Raw genomic sequence first — 21,014 nt, 5'->3', positions numbered from 1 at the left:
TAAAATATCTGCAAGTTTTCGGTTATTTAGAGAAGGTTTCGACAGTTGCAGTTGCGGACATCTCTGAACGCGTCATCAGACAAATCTTCGCCCTCTTCGAGGTCTTCAGTGTAATCTTTCCATCCCTCTTTCCACTCTCTCCTCTGCTTTTAACAGCAGAATTTACGTTTCACTATTCTTACAGAGTATACTAAAAGAAAAAAATGGCATGCTCTGCTTAATTAGAAGAATCCACTGAAATGTAATTCTTGAATTATTCTTCAGTATTGCTCACCAGTGGGGACGCGTACCAAGCAGGATTAATACAAGAGACACAGCTGGGCTACGTATGGCTGGTACGTTACGTGACACATTCGGTTAGTAAGCACGAGAGCGTCATGTTCAAAAAACTTGAGTAGCATGCGTTACAAGTAAGGCGTTTTGCTGTTGAAGTTTCGGGATAAGACCAGAAAGATAAGAGAAATCCGAACTCCTACTGCGGCTCACTGCCAGTCACCCTCGCACGAACCATTAACGAACGGAACGGAAAAAATATTCAATCCACGGCAAATTCATTAACACCTAGCACAAGCTCCGATAGGGAAGGATGCAGAATTTACCTCAAGCGATTTAGGGAAATCACAGAAAACATAAATCTGGATGACCAGACGTGGGTTTGACCCACGGGAGTCTCGAATGCGAGTCTAGTTTCTTACCACTGCATTACCTCGTCGGTGAATTGAGCTATAAAGAGGCAAAATCACGGTAGTACGCGAAGTACGGTCCGCTGAACACCGTAAAATGCCTTGCAGAGTGCGGATAAAAATGCGGACTTCAGGAAGGAAGACCAGTCGAAGACGAACATTCTGTTGAGGGCAATGAATTGTTTTCTGACGCAGACCACTCGCTGCTCTCGCTACTGTTTACCGCTGCTGCGATCTCAAGAGTGGGTCAACGACCAGGGAGCAGAGTCATAGAAATGGGCAAAAGTGGGTCGTCTTTTGAATTAGGATCGCAAAGCGTTAGCACGACAGCGGAAGGAGACGGTTGTTTTCGATGTTGAGGTATTTAGCTCATCTGATGACGTGAGACACGAAGCCACGACATGCAGTGTCTAAGGACCAATATAAGAAAGAGACAGCGCAAGGGCTGGCAACCAGTTCACTGCTGCATTCGACGAAAGTTGCCGCCATGCTTCGTCATTCGATCGCCGCTTTCCTGCTTCTGGCTACGTGCAAAGGTATCACATTTTATACACACACTGTTTCGAACAGTTTTACACCGTAATCAAATTCTTCTTACTACCCAGCATTAGTCTTATCATTTTAGGATAGCTGTTACAGCTTATTTGGGTTCTTATCTAGTGCTTGTCGTGTCTGTACTTTTACCCTTTACTGGCAACTGAGCAGTAACTCATTACTGCAGAAGTTTAGAAGCCACTCGCGGTGTTTAGTGTTTATTTAGTGCAATGCTCTGTGTATTACACGATTATCAGTTTCGAAATCATAAGTTGGATAGGAGAAACATTGCCGTAACGTTCGAATACGGTATTAACAGACAACGCGTACAGAAAGCTTTTGCGAACCATCTTTAAGTACTGCTCGAATGTTTGAGTCCCCATTAAGTAGGGTTAAATGAAGATATCGAAGCATTTCACAAGGATGATTTTAGATTTGTTATCGGTCACTTCGAGCAGTACGATAGTCATGTGACGATGCTCCATTATCTTACACGGGAGTTCTTGGAGGGAAAAAGCTATTGACGGAGTTTGGAGACCCAGAATTTGCAACACTGCCGATAGACTGTATTGCCGTCAGCGTTTATCCTGCTTAATGACCGTAAGGACAAAATAAGGAAAATTTAGAAATGGTTCAAATGGCTCTGAGCACTATGGGACTCAACTGCTGAGGTCATTAGTCCCCTAGAACTTAGAACTAGTTAAACCTAACTAACCTAAGGACATCACACACATCCATGCCCGAGGCAGGATTCGAACCTGCGACCGTAGCGGTCTCGCGGTTCCAGACTGCAGCGCCAGAACCGCGCGGCCACTTCGGCCGGCTAGGAAAATTTAGACTCGGATGCATTTCGACTACAGTTTCTCCATCGTTTCTTATGCCGATGAAAGTGAAAAGGGAGTGAGTAGCAATAGCACTTCAGATTGTGAGGTACGTATGTAGATGCAATTGCAGATTCTGTAACGTTATACAAATGTGTTGGACAATATGCGGAACTTAATCACATTCTAATGATTCCGACTGAATACCTGTTTTAAGATTCATCTGAATGTACGAAGATCGTTGTCTAGGAATGCTGGGGTGAATGATAACGTGCCCTTTCTCTTTCACACATTGAAAACATGCCCTCCGCGAAAGTGCAATAACTATTTATGTCTGTACCTTGTTCCCACTAATACCTTCCCTCCTATATTTTGTCGAGTATGCCTTCATCTGATACTTGTCTGCCTGCATGTCATCTGGCAGTCATCAGCTTCTTCAGCTTCTGCCATACTGTTAAAAACACGACATATGAATGGCCTCCATTATCTATTCATGACCCACGGGCTTGCAAGATGGCGGTGCCTCAGTAATACAGACAGCCGTACCGTTGCTGTAACGAAGCGGTACCTGTGCAACACATTATTTATTTTGTTCCTCTACCAGGTCATTAACATGTAATATCGTAGTATAAAAAACAACAGACTTCTTGAAAAATATTTTGAAAAATATTTTAGAGCTGGAACTTAAGCCCAGAATATTTCCCCGTAAAAAGAGAGTACGTATATGAATGCGTGGTACCTGTGCTTTCGGACATGTCGGAAAGAAGAGACACCACACATTCATATAACTGATTCGCCTCGATGAGCAATGAATCCACGACATTCAGTTCGGATACACAATCAGGTTCCACCTTCTGCGGGAATCTCTAAGTAGCGAGCATAGAGGACATGAACAGGGCTGTGGATAGGTGGCGCTGGATGGAATGTGGGTCGTCCGAGGGGCGTACCGAGGTAATCCACGCATCTGAGATAAACACTGTGTCCGGGTGGCGCAATGGTTAATGAAACAGCCTAGCAAGTAGGAGATCCCGGTCCGAACATATTTTCATTCGTCGGCGAGTTTCCTTTCTCTTCTCCTCCCCTTCCACTCCCCCCTCCACCTTCAATTAGCTTTAAAGTACGTAGTTAAATATGGGGTAATACATTTGCGAAACACATCAGTTCAAGGGATATGACATGCGCCACAACTAAATTCACTTACAACAAGGAATCAGATAATTACGCCGATGAACAGACACTGGCGATGAAGCAAACCGTTCGCGATAAGCGGACAATTCTGGTTCGAGTCCCGGTCAGGCACAAATTTTCGCTGTCGTCATTCTACAGCTGATGATTGTCCATATTCGCAATTGCGAATACATTTAATGTGCTACATAACGTCTATAGTCACTGCACTATCTGTTCCTATGGACATGTTTACATATTCAAAGGAACTTCATATCGTAATTCAGAATAACATAGGCGCTGCAGTATAACTTATTTAGCGTCTTGTTCCATTGGCAAAGTAATGCAATAAATCTGTGAGTCACTTGGTACGCGCATCGATGTCAATGCTTATACCATCTTTTCTCTTTAATGCCTGGTGGCTCATCTTTTGAAAAGCATACAGAGAAACAGCTATCTGCATTCTTGTTGACAATTTTCTTCGCTAGAGACGCAGAAGCTGTCTGTTATTATGTCGCGAATTCGGGTTGCAGAAAGTCTGAGAATAAATTTGAATGATAATAAGACTGTGCGGCTGCGACGTATATGGCGCAGGGGGTGCAACATCCTCGTGAGAGGCGGGAAACGGTGTGGAACGAACCGCCACAGAGATGTGACGATGACAGACGGCAGTTTCCCGCTGTGGGGTAATAGACTTCTGCGTCAAGACTAGGCAAGCTCACAGTTGCAAGATTTGAAGTAGCGGAAAGTTCGATATTCAGTGGCGCGGGCTTCACTGTCTCTTTAAAAGTTGGCGGATATCACGAAACATTAAAAAATATTGACGTCATATGTGACCGTCGCTGGCAACTGATTCTCCGTTATTTTGACGAGTTTCCAAAAAGGCGCACGGTACAACTGGCGGCGCACGGTACAACTGGCGCTCGGTTCAAATAGATCAGTTTGGTTGTAGGGGGTCTGTAGCGTAGCCAGTGTCTAGGTTAGGACGAAAGGTGCTAATCTGGTTGTGAGTTGGGGAAGCCAGCGAATGTGAATGTCAAATAAAAGTTGTGGTAAGAGATTGATCCCAAGCGTTGTTCAATGTTCACGTTCGTTTTATGCTTAATCGGTAGTTGTCATGTACTCATTTTAGTTTCTTACCTGTTTTGCACTATACGATGGTAAACGCATCTGTGGCAATCAGCCGTGTGGCATGATCTTTGGCCCCGACACATACTGACAAAATTATTGGCCCTCCGCAGTGCACATTCTTACGACCTATTTGGCACACTGAACGGCACAGATAAGTGACATATTGCGCTGCATACTTCAACTAAGTAACTAAATACAGGAAAGAAATACTAACAGGTCGTTTTCGAAAAGTTTTTATATGTCTCTTTTCATCCCCATTCCAGCCCCGACCGGCTTCCCACAGTATTTATATTGAAGAGGAAGTTCAAAAATGGTTCAAATGGCTCTGAGCACTATGGGACTTCACTTCGGAGGTCATCAGTCCCCTAGAACGTAGAACTACTTAAACCTAACTAACCTAAGTACATCACACACATCCATGCCCGAGGCAGGATTCGAACCTGCGACCGTAGCGGTCACGCGGTTCCAGACTGTAGCGCCTAGAACCGCTCGGCCACCCTGACCGGCCAAGAGGAAGTCATACTTATATCAACTGTGAATGATAACGCTCCAGGGATCGCTGACTTGAGCTATTATGCCACTCCTTTGCACTCCCAACGTCGGCTAAAGGGGTGCTAAGGATGTCTTACTGTCTGTTTCGACAAAGCAATTTGTGCTTCTAAGTTTCGTAGAAATAGCCTCAGGCGCTATAGAAATATGCTGCACCTGATGTCGTTGCTTTTGCATCCCCATCCCTCCCCCAACCGTCCCTCCCCCACCCCCGCGGCGTCAATGTGCCTAGTGACCCCGAAAGCTAAGGAATCAGTACTGATATCGGTTGTTATCGAATATTTTTACACGTCATGGTTTCTCTCACTCATCCCAGTCCTAGACGTGGTAGGGTATGTTAACCCCAAGATATTTTATACAACACAAACAACGGGTCTCGTATACATAAAATTTCGTTGAAATTGCTGCAAAAGTTCTTGAGATATGCATCTATGTCACCACTTCTCCACCAGCAACCCCACCTATAACGTAGGTGGTTGTTAGCCACACACAGTGCTTGTTGCCAGAGAGAAAGAGATATGTGTAGCAAGTTTGATAAAAACGACACACACACACACACACACACACACACACACACATATATATATATATATATATATATATATATATATATATATATATATATATATATATATATATCGAGAATAGGTACTGCAAACCTGCAAACGTGGAATACACAGTTGAATGGGTGTTTAGCATCCGAGAATAGTCAGAACTAGACAGAAATGTGCAGTTGTGTGTTAGGTTATGCAGTTCCCAACATCTCTATAACCTGTCAAACACCGCCTTTACAAAATATTTCACTAAATTCTGTCAACAAAAATGAGGCACCTTGTGCCGAGGTGTACCTACATCCGAAGTTTGTTTTTGAACTCCACGTGCGAGGCATTGTCCTGTTGGAGGTGGTATGCCATTGCCTTCTGCCACCTTTCAACTGACTTATCGAGCCAGTTGTAGAGGGGATCTGTAGTTTAACGTGAATAACGAACCACGGTGCAACCCAGCGTTTTGGACATCAGCAAATATTGCCAGATGTGACAGAAGCGACAGATGAAAAAACCTAGGACTGAACGGGGATCGAACACAAAACCTTTAGATTTGTAGTCTGGTACATCCCCACTTTTTTTTCTTTTACCCGAGTTATTGAATATTTCTCCTTGAAACTTAATTAAAAATTTCCTCCATTCCCGGACTTAAATATTGTATTCTTTAGTGGAGAGTAACATAACATAATCGGCATCTCCACTGAGTCACTGGGCCCCACACCTGTAACGTACTTGGCAGAAACTGTCAAGACTGTAATGATCCTTGCTCGTAATTGGTTCGCAGTGACACGAGAGAGCGTGTGTTGTCGGTTGCAGGGCTGAAGTACCCGCACTACGAGCAGGTGTTCCGCGACCCTGCCACCTACGACATGCTTTACAGCTCCGCGTCCGGCCCCATCAACGAGACGTGGTACTTCAACCGGAGGGTCAACCTCACCGCCCTCGTACTGCCCTCGCAGATTGTCAGCTACTGCCAGAGCGGTAACCAGTCAGCAGGTAAGGAGTCCAACGTCTACCCGGACTGATCCGGCACTGTTCAGTTTTCAGTAAACAGATGTTCAAATATACCAGTAACCCAATAACTGAACATAACTTCGCTAACAAAGAAATCTTAAATTTTTTTACAACGAATTTTCCATCAGCGTTCCTAGTCGCTTCACACATAAAAAATGGTTCAAATGGCTCTGAGCACTATGGGACTTAACTTCTGAGGACATCAGTCCCATAGAACTTAGAACTACTTAAACCTGACTAACCTAAAGGCATCACCCACATCCATGCCCGAGGCAGGATTCGAACCTGCGGTTCCAGACTGTAGCGCCTAGAACTGCTCGGCCACAGCTTCACACTTCACACACGCTTCCCACTGCCATGAAGGTGGCTACACGTTGGCACGTCAAATATGGAAGTACGGGGTGTTCAAAAAGTCTCTCCGCAGTGCCGTATGACAGTGCCTGGGTTTTTCAACGAAACAATAAACGCACAACGACACTGCAGTGATATTCTGTACCCATTCATTTGGAAACTTGTGTTAAGTGAAATACTGAACGTTTATTTTTAACAAGATGGTGCAACCCCCGTACAGCTCGCGTTTCAATTCACTGCTTGCTGATGTTTTTGGTGATCGCATAATTGCACAGGGACTTTGGCCTCCACGATCGCCTGACCTAACACCACCAGACTTTTTCTTCTGGGGTGCAGCGAAAGCAATTTTCAATAAAAACCGCCCAAAATCCATCGATGAATCGAAAACTGCAATATCCACTTTCACTGCTTATGTTACAGAAGAAATGTTACAGCTTATGTTTGGGAAAATGATTAGACTAATTGAATTGTGTATTCAACAACAGAGGGTACACTTTCACCATTTAATATGAAAATTTGTAAGTAAAAATGAATATTCAATAGTGGTTATCACATTTAGCATTCAACCGCGATTTTTATATATATTTTAACAACGCGTTTCGAGAGACAATGCTCTCATCATCAGGTTGTAAAATCTATGTCGCGAAATTAAACGTACTAAAAAGACAAAATACCATCACCAATAGTTGGTGGGTCCATAGAGTAAAAAAGAATTAAAAGTATATTGGACTGTGGGTCCTCGTCTTACATTAAAGTTGTTGACGCAGGTCGATGGCCGTCCCATAGCTACCAAATATGCTGTCGACTGCGCCGGCTCGGGTGCTGTTGTGGACTAACGTGCCTAGGTGTTGTGGCGTGGTTACCGCCGTGTGCTTGCTATCTTTTGTGAGACTTTTCCGTAGTATGGAATCGTGATGGAGAGAAAGCGAAAATTATCACGATGCCATACTACGGAAAAGTCTCACAAAAGATAGCAAATATTTTTAAGCCATACGATGTCAAAATAGCCTTTCAGACTAATGACCTAGTGAGATATAGCCTTAAGCACGATATTGGCGAGAAGAGAAATAAGTTTGAAAGATCGGGAGTTTATAAGATTCAGTGCAGAACGTGTGATGCAAAATATATAGGGCAGACAGGAAGATCATTCGCGATCCGGTATAAAGAACATAAAGATGCGTTCAGGTTAGGAAATTATGACAAATCAGCTGTTGCGAACCATATATATGAAACAGGCCATCCCCTTAATAGCATAGAAGACAACGTAGAAATATTGCATGTAGAAAAGAAAGGGAGGAAACTTGACTTACTAGAGGAATTCGAGATAGCTATCCATGAAAAGAAACAAAGCAATATCCTAAATGTACAAGATAACTTTAAAGAAATGAGATTTTTTAGCGGGTTTTTAGAATTATTTTAGGGCAGGCATGCGACTTAAAACTTGTAGCATGTCAATGACGGAGTTGCGAGAGGCTAACGATGGCAGACCAATGCAGTAAGGAAATGAGGCGCCCAATAGCATAGCGTTACCGTCAAGCACACGGCGGTAACCACGCCACAACACCTAGGCACGTTAGTCCACAACAGCACCCGAGCCGGCGCAGTCGACAGCATATTTGGTAGCTATGGGACGGCCATCGACCTGCGTCAACAACTTTAATGTAAGACGAGGACCCACAGTCCAATATACTTTTAATTCTTTTTTACTCTATGGACCCACCAAATATTGGTGATGGTATTTTGTCTTTTTAGTACGTTTAATTTCGCGACATAGATTTTACAACCTGATGATGAGAGCATTGTCTCTCGAAACGCGTTGTTAAAATATATATAAAAATCGCGGTTGAATGCTAAATGTGATAACCAGTATAACGACAACTGCTACCTCGACTCCATAATGGATTATATCGAATATTCAATAAATTAACAACTTGTATTTCACTGAGTTTCATTTCGATATATTCACTGCGGCATACGGCACGCGCGGCTAACAATAATACGGCACTGCGGAGATACTCTGAACACCCCGTACTATGTACAAACGTAAACATAACTATATTGCAGCGATTATGTGTCGATGTTCACCACCAGCTGGCAGCTCCTTCAATTTTGTTCCACACGTTGGCAACTCAATGCCGGTTATTCAATAAAATGATTTTTTAACGATCTTGGCTTGTAAAATTTTCTCCAGTTGTCACACATTGCAGATAGCTTCCATACAGAAAACGTCAGGAATATATACCAGTAACTCACCTGTCCCAGATTCTTTAAAATGCCGAAGTCCCATGTATGAAATAATTTAAGACAACGTTTTGCTTAACATACAAATTGATGTGTTCAATATTTTACGTTGAGCACGTAAAGCCTTTATGGAAGAAGGCCCAAAACCCCGTCAATATTACAACGATATAATTTTGTAGGTAGTTTCAGTAGTACATTTCGATACTGGCTGTAAGAGTTATTGCACGTAGAGTTTGTAATAAATAAGTAGAAAATGAAAACGTCGTTCTGGATTGCATGAAAGCGAAAGTGCAGTAAGAAATAAACGTTTTATTCTTACATTATTTTGTAGGGGGTACCAGTGAGAAATAATTTCGAAAAGATTTGAAAATATGTGTCACGTTCGTCGGAAGTCGCTTAGTGCTATGATTCTCAAATAATGGCTGAATACAGTCTGAGTAATCTGCACGCTACACGGCCTCTATACATATACACAGTTTCTAACTTTCATTCTTGGCCTGTTATTATTTTAAACCTTTTAACGTAAGGTTATCCTCTTAATGAATAGATTGTAATACATATTGTAACAAATAAGCCCTCGGTCACAAATATTAAGTCACTGAACCTTAGCAGCCATGTTCAAAGATTGTAATACCATTTTCAACTTTTAAATCTGGTCAATAACTAAATGAAGTACTAAGGGCCACATTTTTTGAATCACACGCTTGCCGACGTCGTAATTTGTCATATAATAAGACACATATACACTCCTGGAAATTGAAATAAGAACACCGTGAATTCATTGTTCCAGGAAGGGGAAACTTTATTGACACATTCCTGGGGTCAGATACATCACATGTTCACACTGACAGAACCACAGGCACATAGACACAGGCAACAGAGCATGCACAATGTCGGCACTAGTACAGTGTATATCCACCTTTCGCAGCAATGCAGGCTGCTATTCTCCCATGGAGACGATCGTAGAGATGCTGGATGTAGTCCTGTGGAACGGCTTGCCATGCCATTTCCACCTGGCGCCTCAGTTGGACCAGCGTTCGTGCTGGACGTGCAGACCGCGTGAGACGACGCTTCATCCAGTCCCAAACATGCTCAATGGGGGACAGATCCGGAGATCTTGCTGGCCAGGGTAGTTGACTTACACCTTCTAGAGCACGTTGGGTGGCACGGGATACATGCGGACGTGCATTGTCCTGTTGGAACAGCAAGTTCCCTTGCCGGTCTAGGAATGGTAGAACGATGGGTTCGATGACGGTTTGGATGTACCGTGCACTATTCAGTGTCCCCTCGACGATCACCAGTGGTGTACGGCCAGTGTAGGAGATCGCTCCCCACACCATGATGCCGGGTGTTGGCCCTGTGTGCCTCGGTCGTATGCAGTCCTGATTGTGGCGCTCACCTGCACGGCGCCAAACACGCATACGACCATCATTGGCACCAAGGCAGAAGCGACTCTCATCGCTGAAGACGACACGTCTCCATTCGTCCCTCCATTCACGCCTGTCGCGACACCACTGGAGGCGGGCTGCACGATGTTGGGGCGTGAGCGGAAGACGGCCTAACGGTGTGCGGGACCGTAGCCCAGCTTCATGGAGACGGTTGCGAATGGTTCTCGCCGATACCCCAGGAGCAAAAGTGTCCCTAATTTGCTGGGAAGTGGCGGTGCGGTCTCCTACGGCACTGCGTAGGATCCTACGGTCTTGGCGTGCATCCGTGCGTCGCTGCGGTCCGGTCCCAGGTCGACGGGCACGTGCACCTTCCGCCGACCACTGGCGACAACATCGATGTACTGTGGAGACCTCACGCCCCACGTGTTGAGCAATTCGGCGGTACGTCCATCCGGCCTCCCGCATGCCCACTATACGCCCTCGCTCAAAGTCCGTCAACTGCACATACGGTTCACGTCCACGCTGTCGCGGCATGCTACCAGTGTTAAAGACTGCGATGGAGCTCCGTATGCCACGGCAAACTGGCTGACACTGACGGCGACGGTGCACAAATGCTGCGCAGCTAGCGCCATTCGACGGCCAACACCGCGGTTCCTGGTGTGTCCGCTGTGCCGTGCGTGTGATCATTGCTTGTACAGCCCTCTCGCAGTGTCCGGAGCAAGTATGGTGGGTCTGACACACCGGTGTCAATGTGTTCTTTTTTCCATTTCCAGGAGTGTAATTACAGAATGTCTGGGCACTTACTTGCAAAATTTATATATTTCCATTACTGTACCCGGGGTATAGGGGCAGCGTCTTTGATTAGTAATCAAAACGTCCGCGGTCAGGCGTTAGAAATCCACCACCGCTTGAATTTTGACTAAATCTCATAAGCAATGGCGTCTGAAGACATCCGGCATAAGAAGTCACCCTTATTCAGCCAACGTCCATGTCAAAGACGGCAGAGGCGCAGACAGAGGTTCAGGGTATTCTTTTCTCCTTGGGGTGGGAAACTGTCCCTAAAGGCGGAAGAATCAGCAATGATCAATGGCATGAGGATGCATAAGACAGTGGAAACCACTGCATTAAAGACATGTAACATGTATCCAGAGCACAGTTGGCCTGCAATTGAAAAGTGTCATGATGATATCTCCATTGGAAAAACATTGCGAAATAGTGTCTAGAGATAGTACGGATCAATGAAGTTAAATGGAAAGAAGACAAGGATTTGTAGTCAATTTTTTTTCTTTATTGTTATTTTTAAACCCGTACAACAGGCAGGCTCTCAGCACCATGTTACACTGCTCTTCAGTCATAGAATAGACAAAGAAACAACAGAAAGAATACACATAAGTTACATAACGGTGGGTAATGAAACAGTAATGTAATGTATTGCGAATACATAGAAAGAAGGATCCTTTATTGTATGATTATATGATAGCGGAACAAACACTGGTAGCAGTTACTTCTGTAAAATATCTGGGAGTATGCGTGCGGAACGATTTGAAGTGGAATGATCATATAAAATTAATTGTTGGTAAGGCGGGTACCAGGTTGAGATTCATTGGGAGAGTGCTTAGAAAATGTAGTCCATCAACAAAGGAGGTGGCTTACAAAACACTCGTTCGACCTATACTTGAGTATTGCTCATCAGTGTGGGATCCGTACCAGATCGGGTTGACGGAGGAGATAGAGAAGATCCAAAGAAGAGCGGCGCGTTTCGTCACTGGGTTATTTGGTAACCGTGATAGCGTTACGGAGATGTTTAATAAACTCAAGTGGCAGACTCTGCAAGAGAGGCGCTCTGCATCGCGGTGTAGCTTGCTCGCCAGGTTTCGAGAGGGTGTTTCTGGATGAGGTATCGAATATATTGCTTCCCCCTACTTATACCTCCCGAGGAGATTACGAATGTAAAATGAGAGAGATTAGAGCGCGCACGGAGGCTTTCAGACAGTCGTTATTCCCACGAACCATACGCAAGTGAAACAGGAAAGGGAGGTAATGACAGTGGCACGTAAAGTGCCCTCCGCCACACACCGTTGGGTGGCTTGCGGAGTATAAATGTAGATGTATTACACACGATCCCTGCTCATGGCTTTACTTCCTCCTGCAACTCGTCTCCTACCTTCCAAACTACTGGACTCGCATTCGGGAGGACGACAGTTCAATCCCGCGTCCGGCCATCCTGATTTAGGTTTTCCGTGATTTCCCTAAATCGCGGGAAGCGGGAGAGATGGGAGGGAGGATGCCCAAAGGAGCAAACACAGGAAGAAGGAGGGAGGATCAAAGATGGTAGGAAGGGTAGATGGAGGGGAGGAGGGCATCATCAGGGAGGGGGAGCTGGCGGAAGCCACCTTGGGAGAGGGTAAGGAGGGTGGGGAGATGGAGAGCAGATGGGACATGGGAATACAGGCGCGGCAGCGGGCGGTGGTGGGAGAGGATGGGGGAGACAAGCGGGTGCGGAGGATCGAGTATACGGGGGGTGTAGAGGATCCGTATCCTTTCAAGGAAAAGGAGGAGGTGGGGGAACGGAATGAGGTCGTACAGGATCCACGTGGGGGAGGGGAGACGGATGCGATAGGCGAGGCGGGGAGCATGGCGTTCAAGGATCTGAAGGGACTTGTAAAAGGTAGGGGGCGGAGATCCAGGCAGGATGGGCATAACAGAGGATAGGGCGGATGAGGGATTTATAGGTGTGGAGGATGGTGGAGGGGTCCAGACCCCACGTACGGCCAGAAAGGAGCTTGAGGAGACGGAGTCGGGAGTGTGCCTTGGCTTGGATTGTCTGGACATCGGGGGTCCAGGAGGGGCGACGGTCGAGGATGATGCCAAGGTACTTAAGGGTGGGGGTTTTGTAGTCAAATGAATAGAGGGTAATATAACAGCAGGAGAAATCGATATAACAGGAGTAGGATTCGTTAGGATGGTATGTAAAGTGGTGCGAAGAAAGCTTAGCACGATAGAAAAGCTTCTGCTTCCAGACATGTACTTTATACGAGGGTTGCCCAGAAAGTAGTGCACCACATTCCTTTTTCCCCAGACGAAAACAATGTTACGAATGCGAAACGTTACGTATGGATTATTTGAGGTCTCCCGAGTAAGCGTGACAGGTTTCTGTCACTTCCGACAGATAGCGTTGCTGCAGGGCAGTTTCAAAATGGCGCCTGTAGGTAACGTACTGCAGCGAAAGAAACTGTGGGGAATATTCAATAAACGCTTGTGCAAAATCTATGGAGCATCTGCTATCGACAGAAATACAGTTAGTCGCTGTGGACGGAGGGTTAGGTGATCAGAAGGCGGTTCGGCGGAGCTCCACGATTTGCAGCGGTCGGGGAGACCAGCGACAGCCTGTCACACTCGACATGTTGCAGCGAGTCGACGCTGTCATTCGCGAGGACAGCGCATTACGACACGGCAGTTACTGCTGCATCTGTCAATCACCAAAGGAAGTGTGGAGTTATTCGCACTCTTGGATATTCAAAAGTATGTGCAAGATGGGTGTCGCAGTGTCTAACGGTAGATCAAAAATCGCACAGAAAAAGGCATATGTCTCGACTTGTTGTAACGTTTTGAATCTTAGGACGAGGCCTACTTGTCACAGATTGTGACATGTGATGAAACCTGGGCTCACCATTTTGAGCCCAAAACAAAACGACAGTGGATGGAATGCTGCCATTCCCGTTCCCCACACAACAAAAAATTCAAAGCAAGTGCTTCCGCTGCTAAGGCCATGATCACCGTGTTCTGGGAATGTGAAGGCGTGATTCTCACTGATGTGATGCCAAGAGGCGGTACCATTAATTCAGAAGCATATGTTAGCCAAGAGGCGGTACCATTAATTCAGAAGCATATGTTAACACATTAACAAACTTCAAGACGCGCTTCCGGCGACTTCGGCGGCACAGCAACCCAGGTGATGTTTTGCTGCAACACGATAACGCGCGGCCCCACACAAGTCTGAGGACTGCTGAACACGTCGCAAAACAGGGTTGGACAGTGTTACCTCATCCACACTACAGCCCTCACCTAGTCCCCTCGGACTTGTTTGGGCCGTTAGAGGATTCGATTCGTGGAAGACATTTTGAGGACGATGAGGAGGTGACTCACATAGTGAAGCACTGGCTCCGCCACCAGGACAAGGATTGGTGCCGACAAGGCATACATGCCCTTGTTTCGCTCTGGAGGAGGGCCATGGAAGGGGTTGGAGATTACATGGAAAAATAGGGTATGTGGATAAAACACCATTCTTGTGTGTGAGTAATTCTCATTCTTTTCAATAAAGAATTGTAGAAAAAGTGCAGTGCATTACTTTCTGGGCGACCCTCATAGGTTAACATAATACGAAAAACGAACTTTATGTTTGCTGTAATCCGTTTGTTGAATGTGGAATGTACTATTTTGGCCACTTGGAATGAATTCAGCGACACTGCAATACGCATCTTGCGAAAGTTTTCAAAACTGGTATAACTGGGGTCATATTTGGTTGAAACACGTTAAGGTTACAGAAACTAGAGTTCCAAAACCTTTCTTTTGTTGCGACTCCAGTATAATAGACATCTTCAGGTTTTTAGGTGCAAAGGATCTCGACTTACGAGGTGGTTCTGTTTAATACAGAAAACATGTACTAGAGGTGACCTCATGATGGTTCGAATTGAGAATATCCAGCACTAGTCGAAAGAGGGCGAAAGGGCAGAGAAAACCGTTAATATAGAAATAAGTAAACAAATAAGCCAGAAATAGGCCAAAAAGAAAAAAAGGAAAATAAAATCAACTATTTTCTGGCCTACAATGAATCAGAATGAATATATATTCACTGAGGCTCGTGATACTCGGGTGATATCCGAACCCATAACACTGCAATGGAAGCGAACAGAATAAACTGCTACGTAGCGTAGCACAGCGGGAAGACGGACAGGCAAGCAGGCTTCCTTTAGCCTGCTCGGGTTGGTAGCACCTTGACTTGTATGGGGGTACAGCAGCCTACCCTTTCTGCTGCTAACTTGTGGTAGCTTGCCTGCCTGGCTAACAGGCAAGTGCAGGCAGGTTACAAGCGGAGTGCGTACACCTCTGTCTGTAACAAAAACTTTTGATCACTTACCCAGAGATAAAAAATGTCTGACAGATAGCAAAGTAAAATTTGACAACAAAACTAAAAAAGCTTCTCTTTGACAACTCCTGTTCTGTGAAGAATTTCTGTTATCGTAATGTGTAAAACAGTGGTTTCCAAGCTGGGGGTTTCTATGGCTGCCTGGGCGTGGCAACCATAATTTGGATATGGAGTAGGACGTGACCAGGTTGTGACTAAAATCTGGTGTCACGAAAACGATTAGTGACAAATAAGCGCCAGCTAGTTTAAAACAGTTACTTAGCTTTATTGACAGCGAAGAGTGTACCGCAGATAGAGTTCCGATTAGTGTCCAAAGAATAGTCCTGATTCGTGGCCCGAGTCGTTATACAATACTGTATCACACAGCGAGCAAGCTAACCAGACAACGAACGACGGCACTGACGACTGTAACGAGCGGTCTGCAAGACCCCCTGACTCGGGGCCAGCGCTCCTGTTATCTCGTGTAGCCAGAGGGCGCTGTAGACCCCGGCTCAGCAACGCCATGCGCCGCCGGCGGTCGCGACGGGAAACTGTGGCAAACGATGCGACGGCAGGGCGCGCGCTATTCGGTTGGGTTCTCGGATACAACAGGGGTAATTACCTCCTGAGAGGCAAAATGAAATTTCCTGAGGGGTAACAACTAAACTATTCGATTTTGTGCAGTCAAGAAACTAAGTTATTTGCAAAAGATCATCACTATTATCAAAATTTTGTACGACTGTAATACTGATTATATAAGTTATCAATAAATACTTTTTATCAATGAATAGTATTAATGCGGAGGAGGTTAAAGGTTGTCCCGTACATCGCTGATGATAAAAGTGGGACATACATAAGAGTAGCTAGATGTCTAACGAAAATGTCCTCTCCAAGTTGTAGAGAGTAATTGCAGTAGTCTAGAAAATGCTTTATTACTTGCTTCAAGACAGATAAATGAATTGACACAGCACAGCAGCAACCACATAAGGGCTACTATACTGCTGTACACAATGTTATTGTTATTAACAGCCTGAAGACGCCCAGTTTTTGCCAGTTCAGAAGGATGGAGTGCAGCAATCAAGTGATTTGCAAACAGAAAGTATAGCGCGCACTCCTGAAAACCTGTTTGATTCTAAATATGGTTGCAACGTGAAGGTCAAGCAAGTGCAGCAGTGGAGAAGAGTAACGAAAGGGAACCATAGTTTGTAACCAGTGTGTAGTCTTCCTGTGGATAGTTACCTATTTTTTTCTGCGAAGGAGTTGTGGGCAGAACGTGCGATATACCACGAATTCCTTCGTCATTCATTCTAACACACACATACATACACACACACACACATTAAGTATCATTCATCTTACATCATTTTAAAAATAAAAGTGTTCCAAGAAAAGCCATTCATTCTACAGTTTTGTTAGGTGGTGAAGTTGGTGATAATTTGGTGAAAGGTGGAGGGGGGGGGGGGCGAACGGGGAGGGAGAGTGTGGGGGTACTAGCTAATGTCCGAATGCACTCAGGAGTAATGGTTTAAGAAGAGTTGGGAACCATTACTGTAAAAGTTGGTGGGTAGGAATTACTAACTCGCGTCTGTAGATACTTTTTTAAAAAAGAAAGAAAGAAAGATATTTTATATATGTTCACCATGTAGCCATATTTAAAAATTAAGTTGTGATATGTACCTAAAAATGACTTGTTCCACATCATTGCAATTTATCGGGCAAATGACCCATGGAATATGAAACTACACTACTGGCCATTAAAACTGCTACACCACGAAGATGACGTGCTACAGACACGAAATTTAACCGACAAGAAGAAGATGCTGTGATATGGAAATGATTAGTTTTACAGAGCATTCACAAAAGGTTGGCGCCGGTGGCGACACCTAGAACGTGCTGGCATGAGGAAAGTTTCCAACCGATTTCTCATACAAAAACAGCACTTGACAGGCGTTGTCTGGTGAAACGTTGGTGTGATGCCTCGTGTAAGGAGGAGAAATGCGTACCACCACGTTTCCGACTTTGATAAAGGTCGGATTGTAGCCTATCGCGATTGCAGTTTATCGTATCGCGACATTGCTGCTCGCGTTGGTCTAGATCCAATGACTGTTAGCAGAATATGGAATCGGTCGCTTCAGGAGGGTCATACGGAACGCCGTCCTGGATCCCAAAAGCCTCGTATCACTAGCAGTCGAGATTACAGGCATCTTATCCGCATGGCTGTAATGGATCGTGCAGCCACGTCTTGATTCCTGAGTCAACAGATGGGGACGTTTGCAAGACAACAACCATCTGCACGAACAGTTCGACGACGTTTGCAGGAGCATGGACTATCAGCTCGGAGACCATGGCTGCGGTTACCCTTGACGCTGTATCACAGACAGGAGCGCCTGCGATGGTGTACTCAACGACGAACCTGGGTGCACGAATGGCAAAATGTCATTTTTTCGGATGTATCCAGGTTCTGTTTACAGCATCATGATGGTCGCGTCCATGTCTGGCGACATCGCGGTGAACGCACATTGGAAGCGTGTATTCGTTATGGCCATACTGGCGTATCACCCGGCTTGATGGTATGGGGTGCCATGGGTTACACGTCTCGGTCACCTCTTGTTCGCATTGACGGCACTTTGAACAGTGGGCGTTACATTTCAGATGTGGCTCTACCCTCCATTCGATCCCTGCATCGCCCTACATTTCAGCAGGATAATGCACGACCGCATGTTGCAGGTCCTATACGGGCCTTTCTGGATTCAGAAAATGTTCGACTGCTGCCCTGGCCAGCACATTCACCAGATCCCTCACCAATTGAAAACGTCTGGTCAATGGTGGCCGAGCAACTGGCTCGTCACAATACGCCAGTCACTACTCTTGATGAACTGTGGTATCGTGTTGAAGCTGCATGGGCAGCTGTACCTGTACACGCCATCCAAGCACTGTTTGACTCAATGCCCAGGCGTATTAAGGCCATTATAACGGCCAGAGGTGGTTGTTCTGGGTACTGATTTATCAGGATCTATGCACCCAAACTGCGTGAAAGTGTAATCACATGTCAGTTCTAGAGGTGGTTGTTCTGGGTACTGATTTCTCAGGATTTATGCACCCAAGTTGCATGAAAATGTAATCACATGTCAGTTCTAGTATAATATATTTGTCCAATGAATACCCGTTTATCATTTGCATTTCTTCTTGGTCCAGCAGTTTTAATGGCCAGTAGTGTAACTAGCTGTAGGAATTGTGACAGTATTCTATTAAGCACTGTCAGCTGCAGTGACGAATATGGATTCCTTGGTATGAGACTATTGAATCCACCTGTTGCTATGTAGGTTCCTGGGCTAAGTCACCTTACGCGGAGGATCTGGAGGTCCGCGTTTACGAGAGCAGGCAGATGTCGGCCGCTGGCGGGCGGCTGGTGGCGGTGGGCTGGTACCTGGGGAACGCGACCTCTGGCGAGGAGCTGAGGGTCCCTTTGATGGCGGCGGCGGCGGCAGCGGACGCCAAAGTGAACGCTTACAGCAGCCTCCAGCCGCAGCCACCCACCATGGCCGCCTACAATGGCACCAGCGGCAGTCCCAGCTACACCGTCAGCGTCACCTTCAAGAACTCCGGGCTGTACCCCTGGTACCTGCGGCGCGATCTCGCCACGCTGTCGCCGCTTACCGAGATTAACAACGAGCAGGGATTCGTCATCGGACTCGCCTTTGTGCTCGTGTGAGGGACCTGTGTTGTTCCTACTGTGTAGTCGGGGCAGACGCCAGGGAAATCCCGTATCAGTCATACCTCAGTCGTTTAGCTGAGTCAACACAGTGAGGTTCTGCTAAGAAAAAGTTGTCGCAGTACATAAGACAAACAATGTGCGAGTAAATGAGCAGCAACTGTGTCAACAATAAAACGTTTAAAATAAATTATCTACAAAAACATAACGATTTCTTTCTGGATGACATTTCTTTGGTTTTCCGTAGAAATTCTTCCTTCAAGGTGACGGGGAAATAATTTACGAATTTTGGAACTTTTGAAGTCTGGAAGGTAGGAGACGAGGTACTGGCAGAATTGAAGGTGTGAAGAGTGGTAGTGAGTCGTGCTTGGGTAGCTCAGACGGTAGAGCACTTGCCCGTGAAAGGCAAAAGTCCCGAGTTCGAGTCTCTGTCCGGCACACAGTTTTAATCTGCCAGGAAGTTTAAAATTTACGAATAATTAGTACAGCTTATAACATCGACAATCGTCTTCTGGAATCTCTTGAAGGTTGTATTTCCAGATAGCTACAGGAGTTTCTATACAACTGTAATCAAATATTTGCTTCAAGATCTGTAATGTAGCTCAAGCAATTTGGTAATTGGTGAAAAAATAAATGTACAGGATGTCCGTAATTAAAGCTCCAGTTTCAAAAGGCTGTAGAAAGAGAACCACTGGTCAGAAGAACGTCAAATTTGAACAGGAGGATGCAGAGAGAAACGCCATGGAACAAAAAATGTTTAACGAAAATTTGGCCGGTAGGTGCACCGTAACAGACACGCCTCACACGGCTGTTGGTCAGTTTGTATCCGAAATGCCGAACACGACTGTCTCCACGAAGCATCGCCTGATGCTGGTAAGGCTCTTTTACAAGAACGGTGGCTGTGCGCCAGTAGCCAAGCAGAAGTTCCGGACACTCAGAGGTATGAAAAGAGCCATGATAAGGGTCTGAAGAAAATGATTACAAAATCCTAAAAGACAGGTTCTTTTTAAGTGCAATGTGGCAGAGGAAGGAAAGCAATTGATCCAATGTCCGTCGAAGATGTGGCCACAGCAGTGCAGGAGGTGTCGACCGGTGGTGATAAATATGCAGTGCCCGAGGAATCGCCCGCACGTTGGACAAGCCTGCGAGCACGATGCATAAAATCCTACGAAACACCCTGCCATGCTATCCTCACGTAGTTACCCAGGTTCAGGAGTTGCTTCCTGCTGACCTGCCATCAAGACAAACGCTCGCTCTGGAATTTCTTGCTCGCTTGGAAATGGACAATGAGTGACCATGCAGCATTCTGTGGACAGATGATCATTTCCGTCTCCAAGGAGATGTCAATACGCAGAATTGCAGAATATGGGCAACGGGAAACCGCACGCACATCAACCGGTACTATTTGATTCTGCAAAGAAGACTGTGGTGTGCGAGTTGACGGCATCGTTTATCGTAGGACCGTGTTCTTTCGAGTTGATGAGTCCTAGGGGTCCTGTTACCTGTATCGCCATTGGCAAACGCTGTGAAAGTCTTTTGGGCACCAACGTCATTCCAACTATTTACCAGCGCGGATGTATGGGCAGCATAATTTTCATGCAAGAGGCTCTATTCTGTACATTGCACAGCCCACTGGCTGAAGCGGCTGCTGCAAAGGCATTTCGGAAATGCTTGAATTATCAGCCGTAATTTTCCTACAGCCAGGCTGTTCATATCTCCTGATCTTAATCCGAGTGACTTTTCCCTGTGGCACTAT

General features: G+C 45.6%; 2 protein-coding genes across 3 annotated transcripts in view; one reads left to right on the top strand and one right to left on the bottom strand.

Annotated features, from left to right (window-relative positions):
* LOC126235920 (adenylyl cyclase 78C-like) overlaps positions 1 to 21,014 on the bottom strand; it is a 751,097-nt gene that overhangs the window by 304,049 nt on the left and 426,034 nt on the right. The window lies entirely within an intron of this gene.
* On the top strand, positions 1,138 to 19,447 carry LOC126235921 (uncharacterized). The gene is made up of 3 exons (XM_049944878.1): positions 1,138 to 1,219; positions 6,244 to 6,423; positions 18,870 to 19,447. The coding sequence occupies exons 1-3, from the start codon at positions 1,171 to 1,173 to the stop codon at positions 19,256 to 19,258; spliced, it is 618 nt and encodes a 205-aa protein (XP_049800835.1). The 5' UTR covers positions 1,138 to 1,170; the 3' UTR covers positions 19,259 to 19,447.

Source organism: Schistocerca nitens, chromosome 2 (genome assembly GCF_023898315.1).
Source record: "Schistocerca nitens isolate TAMUIC-IGC-003100 chromosome 2, iqSchNite1.1, whole genome shotgun sequence".
Classification (NCBI taxonomy): domain Eukaryota; kingdom Metazoa; phylum Arthropoda; class Insecta; order Orthoptera; family Acrididae; genus Schistocerca; species Schistocerca nitens.
Note: the sequence above shows the minus strand (reverse complement) of the source record. Positions and strands in the feature narration are given on the sequence as shown.

Bases quoted from the DNA above. Each gene is read 5' to 3' on its own strand.
- LOC126235921 (XM_049944878.1), top strand. From the start codon at position 1,171: ATGCTTCGTCATTCGATCGCCGCTTTCCTGCTTCTGGCTACGTGCAAA. The intron at 1,220-6,243 runs GTATCACATTTT...TGTCGGTTGCAG, and splicing joins GCTTCTGGCTACGTGCAAAG to GGCTGAAGTACCCGCACTAC. The intron at 6,424-18,869 runs GTAAGGAGTCCA...GTTGCTATGTAG, and splicing joins GAGCGGTAACCAGTCAGCAG to GTTCCTGGGCTAAGTCACCT.